At 25.6% G+C, this 13,384-nt stretch overlaps 3 protein-coding genes and 1 non-coding gene across 4 annotated transcripts; 3 read left to right on the top strand and 1 right to left on the bottom strand.

The window, feature by feature from the left end:
- Positions 1 to 376: 376 nt before the first annotated feature.
- Positions 377 to 4,916, top strand: Phum_PHUM268840 (ubiquitin conjugation factor E4 B, putative; the record flags this gene model as incomplete). The annotated part of the gene is made up of 11 exons (XM_002426664.1): positions 377 to 955; positions 1,207 to 1,416; positions 1,493 to 1,840; positions 2,007 to 2,195; positions 2,295 to 2,418; positions 2,487 to 2,728; positions 2,931 to 3,160; positions 3,292 to 3,654; positions 3,839 to 4,485; positions 4,581 to 4,727; positions 4,849 to 4,916. Exons 1-11 carry the CDS (start codon positions 380 to 382, stop codon positions 4,914 to 4,916), a joined length of 3,144 nt encoding a protein of 1,047 aa, XP_002426709.1. The 5' UTR covers positions 377 to 379.
- Positions 4,917 to 6,757: 1,841 nt separating this feature from the next.
- Positions 6,758 to 7,648, bottom strand: Phum_PHUM268850 (1,4-dihydroxy-2-naphthoate octaprenyltransferase, putative; the record flags this gene model as incomplete). Its single annotated transcript, XM_002426665.1, has 1 exon — positions 6,758 to 7,648. The coding sequence occupies one exon, from the start codon at positions 7,646 to 7,648 to the stop codon at positions 6,758 to 6,760; it is 891 nt and encodes a 296-aa protein (XP_002426710.1).
- Positions 7,649 to 8,294: 646 nt separating this feature from the next.
- On the top strand, positions 8,295 to 8,367 carry Phum_PHUM268860. Its single transcript has one exon. It is a non-coding gene; the product is annotated as a tRNA-Thr (tRNA).
- Positions 8,368 to 8,952: 585 nt separating this feature from the next.
- On the top strand, positions 8,953 to 10,192 carry Phum_PHUM268870 (uncharacterized protein; the record flags this gene model as incomplete). Its single annotated transcript, XM_002426666.1, has 3 exons — positions 8,953 to 9,755; positions 9,854 to 10,058; positions 10,178 to 10,192. 3 exons carry the CDS (start codon positions 8,953 to 8,955, stop codon positions 10,190 to 10,192), a joined length of 1,023 nt encoding a protein of 340 aa, XP_002426711.1.
- Between the last annotated feature and the right edge of the window lie 3,192 nt (positions 10,193 to 13,384).

Here is a 13,384-nt window from a genome sequence, read left to right on the forward strand (position 1 = left end):
AAATACTAGTTTGTTGGGTTAAGGAGAATTTAATAAAATTTATTAAAGTTAATGTTGAAGTATTTTAAAATAAAAAATGAACGAATTAAGTCAAGAAGAGGTAATAAGGGCTCGAAATTCACTGATATTTCTTATTTGATCGTGAAGCAATATTGAATTTTGCTTTGTCATACAAATTTAGGCTCTTTTAACTCGCTTTTAATATTCGCTTATTTTACAGATTCGACGTCGTCGTCTTTTGCGTTTATCTGCATTAGATTCTTCTTCTAACTCTTCACCATCCAGAGATCTTATTAATACTACGCCACTTGTTGGTGTTTCGACACCTCCTACTCCAGGTTCATCCACCATGGTGCAATCAGCTACTTTAGGAGTATCAATGCGAGAAGATAATTCCTGGGTAATGGACACTTCAGAGTTAGAAGAAACAAATACAAATAAAATAAAAAGCAAAGAAATTTTAGATGTTGATTCCGGAATTGAAAATATGGAAGTTGAGGAATCAGAAAGGAAAGAATTTGAAAACACTGAAATAAATAGAGTTTCTAGTTCCAATGAAGGAAACACGGAAAAAGTTGTCACAACAATTAGTAGAATTTTATGTGTTTCTTGGAATGAACAAAATGAAGGAACTGTGTTGTTGCCTGCTAATAATGTTTTATTTAATACTGATGCTTTAAACCCAGATTATCAAGATTTAATCAGTCAGTCTTTAATGGAAATTTTATGTCAGTTTGCTAGTGGATTAGATCCATTACATGGAGTACCACAGAATGTAATAACACCTAATGATGTTTCTCCAAGCAGTCCTGACCTTCCAAGCACTCCTGTCAATTCCACTTGTTTACCCGATAATTGTTACAATCAAAATAATATTACAAAGCAGACTGATGGTTTATATTATCTCATGAACTGTTATTCAAGAGTATCATTAGAAGAAAGAAATCATCCTAAGGTAAAGCATGCTTTTTAAATTTTAAATACTCATCTTTGTTACTGCTAACTTTGCTACTATTTTTTTATTTTTTAGTAATGATAATATGATAATTTCGGTTTTTTAGTGAGTTCAATTATTCTTATTTATTTAAAGTGTTTTTCAAGATTAAATTTCAAATGTAAAAAATAAATATTGGCATGCATATTTGTTACATTCAATTAAGAGTTATGTACAATGATTTATCATAATTTATTTGAGTTTTATTTCAGAAATGCAGCAGCACTCCTTTAAAGGAAGTTTTGGCAGAAATCAGGTCACAATGTGTTCAATATGCTTCACTCATCCTTCAAGAAATAATTGCAGTGTCTTCTCCGAAAAACAGCCCTCTTTTGTTTCCACTCTTAACTCAAACTGTACCACGTGGATTTTTACTAGAATTGGTTGCCAAAACACATCAAAATACAATAATATTTAGCAAAGTAAGAATTTTTTTTGAATTAAATGATAAAATATATAAAAATTAAAAATTTCAATGATTTTTTATTACTATTTTAGATATTTACTCCATTACTTCAGGGATTATTTCAAATAATGCAAAGCTCTTCGATTGTTGCTAGTAGTCATAGAGCACCTTTGCAAGTATTAGCAGAGTTGACTGACATTAAAGTAGGAAATGTTCGCCCTTTTTGTAAACTGATAGTAGAACAAACTCAGTTTTTGCCTGATCCTGTAACTCGAGTTCAAGGTAGAGAAATTTCAAAGACTTCATTCTTAGGTCCATTTTTATCTGTTTCTGTATTCGCTGAAGATGAACCTAAAGTTGCTGAGAAGTTTTTTTCTGGAAATACTTCTGCTGACAAAGCTGTGGTTCAAACCTTACAAAGTGAATTAGAGCACACTAGGGTAAGATTTTATTTAAAATTTCTAAAAACTCTTTATTTAGGTTTTAATTTAACATTATTGCAAGAAAAAAATTAATTTTTAATTTTTTATCAGGGATTAGTGTAAAAGAAGAAAAAAAAAAATTGACAATTAACCTATGTTTAAAATTAGAAAAAATTTTTTTCAGGCATTGCTTTATGAAATATTTCATGATACATTTGTTAATGGTTCATCTCGAGATCATTTATTAGAATATGTAGCTAGTGTATTAAGATTCAATGAAAAAAGAGCTCAAATTCAAGTTGTTGAATTAGCAAATGCAGGCGATGGTTTTATGCTTAATTTACTTTCTGTTTTACAGCTGTTATCAGTTAAGGTGAGTCATAACATGGACTAACAATATATATGAATACACATCTCTAAGGTATATTTGGAATTTCCGAAATGTAAAAATTGAATTTTTTATGTTAAACAGGTGAAATTAGATAAAGTGGATTCCATGTATCCTTTTCATCCCAAATCATTAGTTGAAATAAAAAAAGATGAAACTCGCTTGCGATTTACTTCTCAAGAAGTTGTCACTTGGGTGGATGAACTCAGTAAGTTTTTTTTTTACCAGTTTAGTGTTTTTTAAAAACATATGAATTAATTAGAAAATTTTTTGCAGGGAGAAATCCTGTTCATACTTGGCGTGAACCTAAATTTCCTACACAGTGTTGGTTTCTTACACTTCATGCTCATCATTTAACACTTATTCCTGCATTAAATAAATATCAAAGGAGGTTGAGGGCACTCAGAGACTTACATAAATTAGTTGAGGAAATGTCTGCTAGCGAAATTCATTGGAAAGATTTGCCACTCGCTGCCAGAAATAAGGAATTAATCAAAAGATGGAAATTACAAATTAAGGTAATTATTATTTATACTTTTGTTTAAAACAATCTATTAAAATTTTGTTTTGCTTTTCAAAAGTTTTACTATAATTAATTTATGAATCGAAATTTTGTTGTTGAAAAAGTTTTGCTAATGTCACTTGCTTTGCCTTAAAAGTAGTATCATTTTTTAATATTTATAATATTTAATTTATTTTATTTTTTTATTTTTGTTTTAGAAATTAACTCGTAGCCGTGCGTGCGCTGACGCTGGACTACTTGATGATTCGCTTTTAAAACGATCACTCACGTATTACTCTTCAGTAGCTGAATATTTGTTAGAGCTTTTATGCCCAGGAGGAAGTGTTATTATACAATCATTACCAGTTCCGGAAGCTCCAGCTTTATTTTCAGCATTACCCGAATGGTATCTCGAAGACATTGCTGAATTTTTACTATTTACACTTCAGTAAGTATAAATACAATTTGTGTAAATCGTATCAGTTTAAAAAAAAAAAACAAATAAAATGCAACCTGTTTTACTACCTTACTAAATTTAATGTTTGTTTATTAATTTTTAATTTTTTTTTTTTTTTTCAGATTCCGCCCGGACATTGTAGCAAGTTTTGCAGAAGATGTTCTTATTACTTGGCTTTTGGTTGCTACCTGTTCTCCTCACTGCATTAAAAACCCGTACCTTGTAGCTAAAATAATAGAAGTTATGTTTGTACTAAATCCGGGTATTCAACCTAGAACTGAAGTATTATACGACAGATTAATGTCTCATTACGTTTCCAAAAATTATCTTCCGGGAGCTCTCATGAAATTTTACACGGATGTCGAAACTACGGGATCCAGTTCTGAATTTTATGATAAATTCACTATTCGATATCACATTAGTATTATCCTTAAAGGAATGTGGGATTCACCAGTACATAGATTATCAGTCATCAAAGAATCCAGGTAAGTTTATTTAAGTTTTTTTTTTTCCCCCACAGCAGTTAAAACAAAAATTGTTTTAACTGTTTTGTAAATTTTATATGAGTATTGAAATGTTTTAAAATTTAAATTTAACGGATTTTAAATAAAAGATTTTACCCTTAGTTTATCTGTTTGACTTATAATTTTTTTTTTTTTTTTTTAACAGATCTGGAACGCAATTTGTGAAATTTGTTAACATGCTCATGAATGATACTACTTTTCTCTTGGATGAAAGTTTAGAATCCCTTAAAAGAATCCACGAGATACAAGAACTCCTTAGTGATCCAGCTGCTTGGGCTGCTCTTACTGTCGAACAACAGCAATCCAAACAGAGACAATTGGCTGCAGATGAGAGGCAATGCCGAAGTTATTTAACACTCGCTAGAGAAACAGTTGACATGTTTCATTACTTAACAATGGACATAAAGGGCCCCTTTTTGAGACCTGAACTCGCAGACAGACTTTCTGCCATGTTAAATTTTAATCTTAAACAATTGTGTGGGCCCAAGTGTAAAAATTTAAAAGTTAAAACACCCGAAAAATACGGATGGGAGCCGAGGAGGCTTCTTAGTCAATTGGCAGACATTTACTTACATTTAGATTGTGAAGAATTTGCATCTGCTTTGGCTGGAGATGAAAGATCATTTAAGAAAGATCTTTTAGAAGATGCTGCTCTAAGAATGGAAAGAGCTTCGATAAAAACTCAAACGGAATTGGAGCAATTTAGAAATTTGATTCAAAGAGCTGCAGATATTCAAGAACAAAATAAAAACAGAGAAGTAGATTATAGCGATGCTCCAGATGAATTCAGGGGTAAAAATTTTTTTTTTAATTTATTCATTCTGAGAAAGTTTAATCATTTACAAAACAAATTATAATTTTTTTTTTTTTTTTTTTTTTTTTCGAAGATCCTTTAATGGATACGCTAATGGAAGAACCCGTGCTATTACCTTCCGGAAAAGTAATGGATCGACCCGTTATTATTCGTCATTTGCTCAATTCTTCAACCGATCCTTTTAACCGTCAACCTTTGACAGAAGATATGCTACTACCAGGTATGTTTATTTCTATTTAATTTTTTTTTTTTTTTTTTTTTTTTTTCGTTATATTTGGAGCATGTTCTCTTCCGAGTTTAGTTTTACTTAAGTGATTTATTTATTGGGGGGTATTTTTCAGCCACAGATTTAAAAGAGCGAATAATTAAATGGAAAAAAGAAAAAATCAAATCAAATTCATCGAAATAAAATTTCACTTATAAAAAAAAAAAACCGTTTTTTATTTATATCGGTTACCGTTCGTGGACTTTAGTTATCGGGTACACACATATATATATATATATATATATATATTTAAATCACACACACACATATATACACATACACCCACACACACAAACCCACACAAATATATATATATATATATATATTTATAGACCGAATTAGAGAAAAGGTGTTATTTATTTGCGTTATTTAAAAGTGTTTCAGTGATGATGTAACGATTTGTAAAGGTGCAAAATATTTTAAAAAAAAAAAAAAAAAAAATTTCAATTCCAAAAAAAAAAAAAAAATCTGAAATAAATGTATGATTACGCTAAACAGAAGATTTAAATAATATTCATTATTAATGTAATTATAGCTTTTTTTAAACTGATTTATATATTTCATAAAAAAATTTATAGCTCACATAATTTAATATAATTTGCTTACTTTATAAGATTGAAAATCATTTTATTAAAATTATTCTCATAACATTATGTTTGCTTATCTATTGAAATTTAAACGAATAAATAATTATATTATAATTCACTTAAGGATAGATATTCTTTTTTAATATGAAGGATGAACAAGGATTTTTTATCGAGATGATTATTATTATTAAAATTGAAGTGAAAAAAAAAAAGGAATTTTGTAATTAATGGGATAAAGAGTGAAACTTAATTTTTTACTTCTTTTACTAAATAAGTTGTCATTAGTTTTTAGTTATAAATTTTGATTATTTTTTAAAATGCTTTTGAAAACGGATAATATTCTATTGGCCAAACCAGATAATACATTGAATACATTTAAAAAATAGTAAAATCAAATTAATTTTTTATGTAAATAATTAGCCGAGTAATTTATTTTAAAAAATTGGAAACCTTTTGCATTTACAAAAATTAAAAATGGATATAAATATCAGACAAAAAACACACACAATGAATTGTCAGAATTATTATTATTATTAAAAAAAATAATTTTTTTTTTTTTTTTTTTTACACTATTTTAAGGTCAAAAAAATAAAAAATTAACAAATTATTTTTTTGTATTATAATTCTAAAATGAAATTAATGATAAATAAAAATAAATAAATAAAATTGTTTTAATATAAAAAAAAATAATAATAATACAATTTATTATAATTTGATTTGATTTTTCCAATTAATTCATTGCAAAGCATAATAGGATAATATTAAATTGATGATTAAACATTAATTAAATTATTTATTTATTTATTTATAAAATATATATATATATGTATGTGTATATATATATACACATACATATTTTTAAAAAAATAATTTTACAAATATAGTGGAAGACTAGAAATTAAAAAGCAATCAATGCTTTTTTATTTATTTATTATTATTATTATTAAATTTTTCTTTTATAAAAAAATAATAATAACATTTACCATCAAAATTTATTCGATACAGTTTTTTGGTAAAAAAAAAAAAAAAAAAAATTAAAGAAGTAAAAAATAAAAATAAATTAATTAATAAATACTTTAATAATTAATATTACACTTAAATAAAAAACGTGTTTACTTATTTTAGATTAGCAGTCTTATGAAATACAAACAAAACTAAAATACTGAATAAAATTACATATATATATATATATATATTCACAAATTAAGAAAAATAATAAATTATACAGATATTATATTAATCTACTGAATGTAGAAAAAAAAAAAATGTTTCTTATAATTATTATCAGATTTTATTAAAATTAATGAAAAACAAAAAAAGTTACAGGTTTTTATATTTTGAAATTTACTATTTATTATTTTCAATTCTGCTTCTGTTTTAAATTGTTTTAAATAAAATTTAATAATTTATAAATGGTAGCATTTTAATGGCACTCACAGCTATCACATATAAACAACCAAAGTATAAATTGAGTTTAGCTGTCCTTTGTGGAACTTTTTGAATTGTATTGTGACACCTAAATTGTTTTTCAATTTTAAAAGCAGAAGGAAGAGTTATGAGAGGCAGCAAAAACCAAAGAGAATATCTCAAACTAACTATAACGAATAATATGTATGGTGTAAAGAGTAACAATGCATACAACACATATGAAGCTGTGAAACCTATTAAAATGGCTAATGTTACAATACCAGCTTCTTTATCACTTTCTAAATCCCTTGTATTATTAGAGTGAAGAATGGCCTCAGTGTTTAAGGCAAGAGGTATGGCATAATAAATGCACGACCATTCAACTTTCCCAGTTTGTGCCATAAAAGCAAAAAGTACTGATAGAGGACCAAAAATAACAAGTACAATGACGTCACCAAGTGCAATGTATTTTAATCCTATTCCTCCGGTGTATAAAAACGAACTTGATAAACCACCAAAGTATATAAGTGCCAAATGCTCCATTTTTGCTGGTGAAAGTGCAGCTAAGGCTATGAAACCGGCGCAACCAGCTGCATACAGAAATGCCCCAAATGTGACCACTTCATCTTGCGATAGTAAATGATCCACGAGAGTTCTATCGTCGCTTTTTCTTCCATCAATTCCTTTAACATAATCGAAATAGGTGTTGACTAAATTTCCAGCACCGTGAACGGATACTAATGTAAAAATAGTCACTAAAAGTATTAGCCATCCAAACTCGGATGTGCTTTTGTATGCCAACGCTGTTCCCAATAAGGTGGGAATAAGAGATGCACTAAGTGACCACGGTCTCAAAGCTAATACATATGATGATAGTTTCATCAATATCGTTCCTTTTTGGCTGGGATGTGAAATTTTTCCCAAACCATTACTCGAAGAAAAAGTATCCACGGACATCTTTATGCAACAAAAATACCCTTCACAAACGTAAAATATTAGTAACTACATTATACATTTTCTCATATAAAACTTTATCGTCAAAAGTAGTTAATATTGACGTTTTATCATGAAATCCTTTTGAATTTCCACTCTGATGACGTGTTTGATTAATCAAGCATCGTGAAAGTTTTCAAAGGAATTTTAAAAAATAAAACAGTTGCCAGCACTGCTTTCTCCGCCATTACCGTTGTTAAGTAGTCACTTTTTTTTTTTTAAACTGGCCATCAGTGTTCTTTATCGATTAGTTTATTATTAATATTAACTTGTGTGATTATTATTGTGACCTGGAAAAATGTTTGGCATTGTAAAATTAGTTTAGGTCTTTTGATATTTTTAATTGTATAATTTTAATGTAATTTTAATGTCGCAGTGGATTTTTACAAAAATTATATTGTAATATTAATGAAACACTCGTAAATTTGAACCCAAGACAATTAAATAAATAATTTAATTAACCAATAAATTAAAAAATAAATATAAAATGCTAACAATACATTTATATAACTTAAAATAATGCGGTGAATATTAGGCCTCCATAGCTCAGTGGTTAGAGCACTGGTCTTGTAAACCAGGGGTCGGGAGTTCGATCCTCCCTGGGGGCTAGGCAACACATATATTTCATACCAAATTTTTTCGAATGCATTATTAAAGTTTTACGTAAAAACTTTTTTTTTTTCCTACATTTTAGTTACCGTTATATATTGAATTGTTTTTTTTTTTTTTTTTTAAATTAAATTTTTGAGGTTAATGAAAATTTTACATTTTTACTTACCTTACTTAACTATTTAAATTTAAATTTTTTTTTGTAATTCGTACCTTATGCTGAACATATTATAAATAACTGTAAAATTGATTGAACGGCTTTCCTTTTTTTTTTATTTTTTGTAAATTTCAATTTAAATTAATTAAATTTAATTTCAGGAAAACAGTATTTTTTAAAAAATTCAATTAACTTATCGAGAGTCTTATAAGAAAAAATTTTAGAAAAATTTTGAATTATAAATATTTACCTTATTTATTGTGTTTCTAATTGCATTCATTTATTTAACAACACCTAAGCAGATAAACATTAACCGCCATTTTGAATTTAAAAATATGCAAATAAATTAAAATTTCTTGTTTCAAAGGTAAAATTATTATTATTATTATTGTTATTATCACTCGGTATGTCTCAAAATTGTAGTAAAATGTCTGATATTTATATACCTGAACTTTTAGAGTTGGATGCATATTGGCAAAAAGCAGTTGAAGATGCTATTTACGACACATTAAAAGGAGAGAAAAGGCTTTGTTTAGCCTTAAGAAACAGAAAAAAAATAAACAATAAGTTGAAAAAATTAGGTTTAAAGTCTTCGCGTACCTCTCACAAAAATTTTACCAAACATCGTTGCTCAAATTCAAAATATTATCAATCTTTGGCCGGCAACAATAAATTTTCCTGTGGCAAACCGGAATCTAACATGGATATGGATTCATTCGATGAAAATTCATTGGGAACGAGTCAAAATGAAGATTTACGTTCGCAGAAAATTTCTAAAAGGGGAAGAACATCATTTTCACCCGTGAGAAGTAGTTCAAGGAGTAAAAATGGAAAAGAAACTCCTCCGGAAAAAATCTATAGAAATCCAGAAAGGCCCGTACTCGGAAATGGTTCTTTAGAAAAAATGAAAAAAAGTCAAAATAGTTTTTATTGCGAAGCCATGGGAGCAGAAGAAACATTAATATCAAATAACATCAACGATAATTCATTTCAAGCAAAAGAGAAAAATGTTAAAAAAAGCGTAGATTTGAAAGATGGAAAAGACCAAGGAGAAGATAAAAATAAAAAAATTGAATGGTTGTATTTTCGAGAAAATAAAATATTTGAAGACAGCGATACTGATATTTCTAATAAAGAATCACCGAATAAAAAAAATTTAAAAAATGAACCACCAACAGGAGGAGCAAGAAGTGATTTTTCATTGAACGAAAATTGTTTACAAAGGCAAAAGTAAGTGTTTTGTTAATAAATTATTATTATTATTTTAATTTCATGAACTGTGGGGAATCATATATTTTGTTTTTTTTTTTTTTTTCGATATTGTTTAGAAATCAACATATTTTACGATTCACAAATTCTAATAATTTAGAAAATAATACGAAAAATATACCAGTCACGTTAGATCCGAAAGAAGATTTATTTTGGGAAAAAGAAGTTAAAAATGCAATAAGAGTAAATGCAAATAATGAGCGTAAACTTTATTTTGCATTAGCCAAAAGAGAAATAGTTAATGAAAGTTTCGACGAGGATAAAGTTAAAAAAAAAAATTACGATATTAAAATAAATGAATCCGAAGCAAAATCCGCGGGTAAAAAAAAACAAAATAAAAAATATTTATCTCCTTATGTGAAATTTTATCTTGAAGTTTATAGAGAGCTTTGTTATGATCGTCCGATCACGGAAATTGCCGTGGAAGCAGCCGAAAGGTGGTGGCAAAAATCTATCAATTATAATAAATCTATGCCTTAAATTATTTTATTTTTATTTTTTAGATTTTTTTTTTTTAGTTATTTAAGTGTGTATGCATAGATTTAAGCGTGTAAATAGTGAATATTAAAAAAAAAAAAAAAATTTTTGACATATTTATTTTATTTTTTTATTTTTTCTAAATAGTAATTAATAACTTTACTTATATTTGGAATAGTAGTGATGACGATGATGATGATGATGATTCTACAATAAATTATATGTGTGAATTTAATAGGAGGCCATTCGGGTGTTTCCTTAAATGACTTGTAAAACCGAGAGTAAATGACGTCAATAAAACCTTATCGCATTTCCTTAGGCAAGGCCGAAATATCTGTCAATTTCCTGCGGAAGTGGATTACCAAAAAAAAAAATAATAATAATAATAATAATAATAAATATTTATTTTTTGTGTTTGCAATTAGTTTTATTATTTAAATCAATGACGAAAGTCGCTAAAAAAAAAAAAAAAAAAAAAAAAGGAGAAAAAAATGCCGCAATCGCCTATTCGTAGTCCGAAAAAGTTAAAAATACCTGGAGTTTTTACTAATCTAACGCTCAACGAAGATAATAATAATAATAATAATAATAATAATAATAATGATACTCGGGATTTATCAAATTTTGGCGAAAAATTTTTAAAAAATGATAAAAAGTAAGATTAGTTTAAAATTTGTTTTTGTTTTATTTTTATAAACAGTGTTAAATTTTTTTAAAATTTGTTTTTATATATATATATATGTTGTTTTAGAGTGTTTAACGAATCAAAAAAATCTAATAAGCATCATTCTTCGTTCAGGTAAACATAATTATTATTATTATTATTATTATCATTATGTTTTTTTTTTTTTTTTTTTTGCTGGGGATAAAAACTTTTTAATTTTTTTAAAAAATATTTTCCACGTTTGTGTTTATCACTTTGGTTGTTTGTTTGTTTCTAACCGTTTTTAGTAGCGTTTGTGTTTGTTTTTATTGATTTTTGGAACATTTGTGACACATTTTAATAATATTTTGAATATTTCCCTTGAAAAATATTTAAACAATAATTTATGGCGCCTTTTTTTTTTTTTTTTTTTTAAATATTGCAAAACTAAACCAAAAAAATGGCAGAAATTTTCTTGAAAATAATCGGAGCGTGTAAATCAATATTATTATTATTGTTATTATTATTATTATTGTCTTTCAATTTTTTTTTATAATTTCTATAAATTGTACAAACATACAAACAAAACGTTTCCTCTCAGTAATTCAAAAAATTACCTATTAAAAAAAAAAAACATGAAGTTGTTATAATATTATAAACAATTATTTAATTAATTAAATTTTTTATTTAAATTTATATCATTAATTAACATTAGTAATAATAATAACAATATATATATATATTAATTAGTCGTAGGTGACGTTATAGAAATAATTTTTTTAAGAAAAATATAACTATAAAATTATTATTATTATTTTTCTTTTAAACTACTGACTAAAATACATAATAAAATAACACCATCAACAATTTTTAACTATTATTTTCAATAATTAATCAATAACAATAATAATAATAATATTAATATTTTATTTAAAAAATATATTTTATTTACTGAAAAAACATAAAAACAAACAAATAATAATAATAATAATTTTTTTTTTTTTTTAAATTTATTTATAATTGATTTATAAATTTTAGTAACTTTAATAATAATAATAATAATAAAAGGCAAAAATATTCTACTATATTCGGCATTATATATAACTTATTTTATATATTTATTATCATTATTATTGTTTCATTTTTTTTTTTTTTTTCTTTTTTTTTATACCCATCAGTTATTATGTTATCATTATTATTATTATTATACTTTTACTTTTTTATATATGACCTACATTATTATTATTATTTATTTTTTTTCTTGTATGTTTACGTTAGTCATTTGTTACATAAATAGTAATAATAATAATAATGATAAATTTTTTATTTATTTAATTAACAACCGGTTTGCATGAGAAGATTGGCTAATCGGAAAACTCTAATCCAAGCAAATAATCCGGGATTATTTGTTGATAATATTGATGATTGATATCCGGAAACAAAATGATTTTCCGATGAATTTAACGATGATTGTGATTTTGATTTTTGTGAATTTATCGGTACCATTTTTAATTTTTTTAAACTACCAAAAAAAAAAAAAAAACAATACAATTAAAAAAAAAACCATTTTAAGCAGAAAAAAAAACCTTGAATAAAAAAAAAAATAAATAATACGTCACGACGATTGCGCAAAAAAAAAAAAGTATCGATTAAAACAATATTTAGGTTATTGTGCGACCGTTAACATGTCAAATGCTATTCAACTTTTTTTTTTTTTTTTTTTTTTTTTTTTTTTTAATATTAATATTCTCTCATGTTTTATAAATTAGTATTTATTTGCCCCTTTAATAATTTTTATAAATAAGATATAATTTTAAAAAAAAAAAACAACTTTATTATTTATATAACCAAACGGAAAAAATTAAATTCACAAATCAAAATATTAATAATTAATAAATAAAAATGAAATATGCAAAACACAACAACAACCCACTATTAATTATTATTATTTTTTTTTTCTTATATATATAAAATATTGTTAAAAAATATTTATTTGCACGTTAATATAAAAAAGAAAAATAATTTAAAAATACTTACGTGATTAATAAAACGTAATTTTTTTTTTCAATAGAGAGAGAGAAGAAGAAAAAAAATATTAAAAAAAAAAAAAAAAAAAAAACAGAAATCAGCTGGCGGGGGAAAAAATTTTTTTTTTTTTTTTTTTCCTTAAAAGAAAGTGACTTCGAAAATGGAAAATAAATCAAAAAAAAAAAATTTTTTTTCCTTTTTTTTTTTTGTGTCCATGCGCACGTTTATGGGCAAATCGTCGTAAAAACACGAAATGGGAAAAAAAAAAAAAAAAAAAAAAGAAATTTTTATTTAATAACCTATAAGCTAAATATCGACTAACTAAAAGAAATTTCTTCTTTTTTTTTTCTATTGAGTAACAAATATTGTTGTTGTTTTGAGCATGCGCATTTTATACGTAACAGTCAAAGGTAAAAAATATACCCCTTTAAGAAATTTCTTA

This window comes from Pediculus humanus, genomic scaffold, assembly GCF_000006295.1.
Source record: "Pediculus humanus corporis 1103172107644 genomic scaffold, whole genome shotgun sequence".
NCBI lineage: Eukaryota > Metazoa > Arthropoda > Insecta > Psocodea > Pediculidae > Pediculus > Pediculus humanus.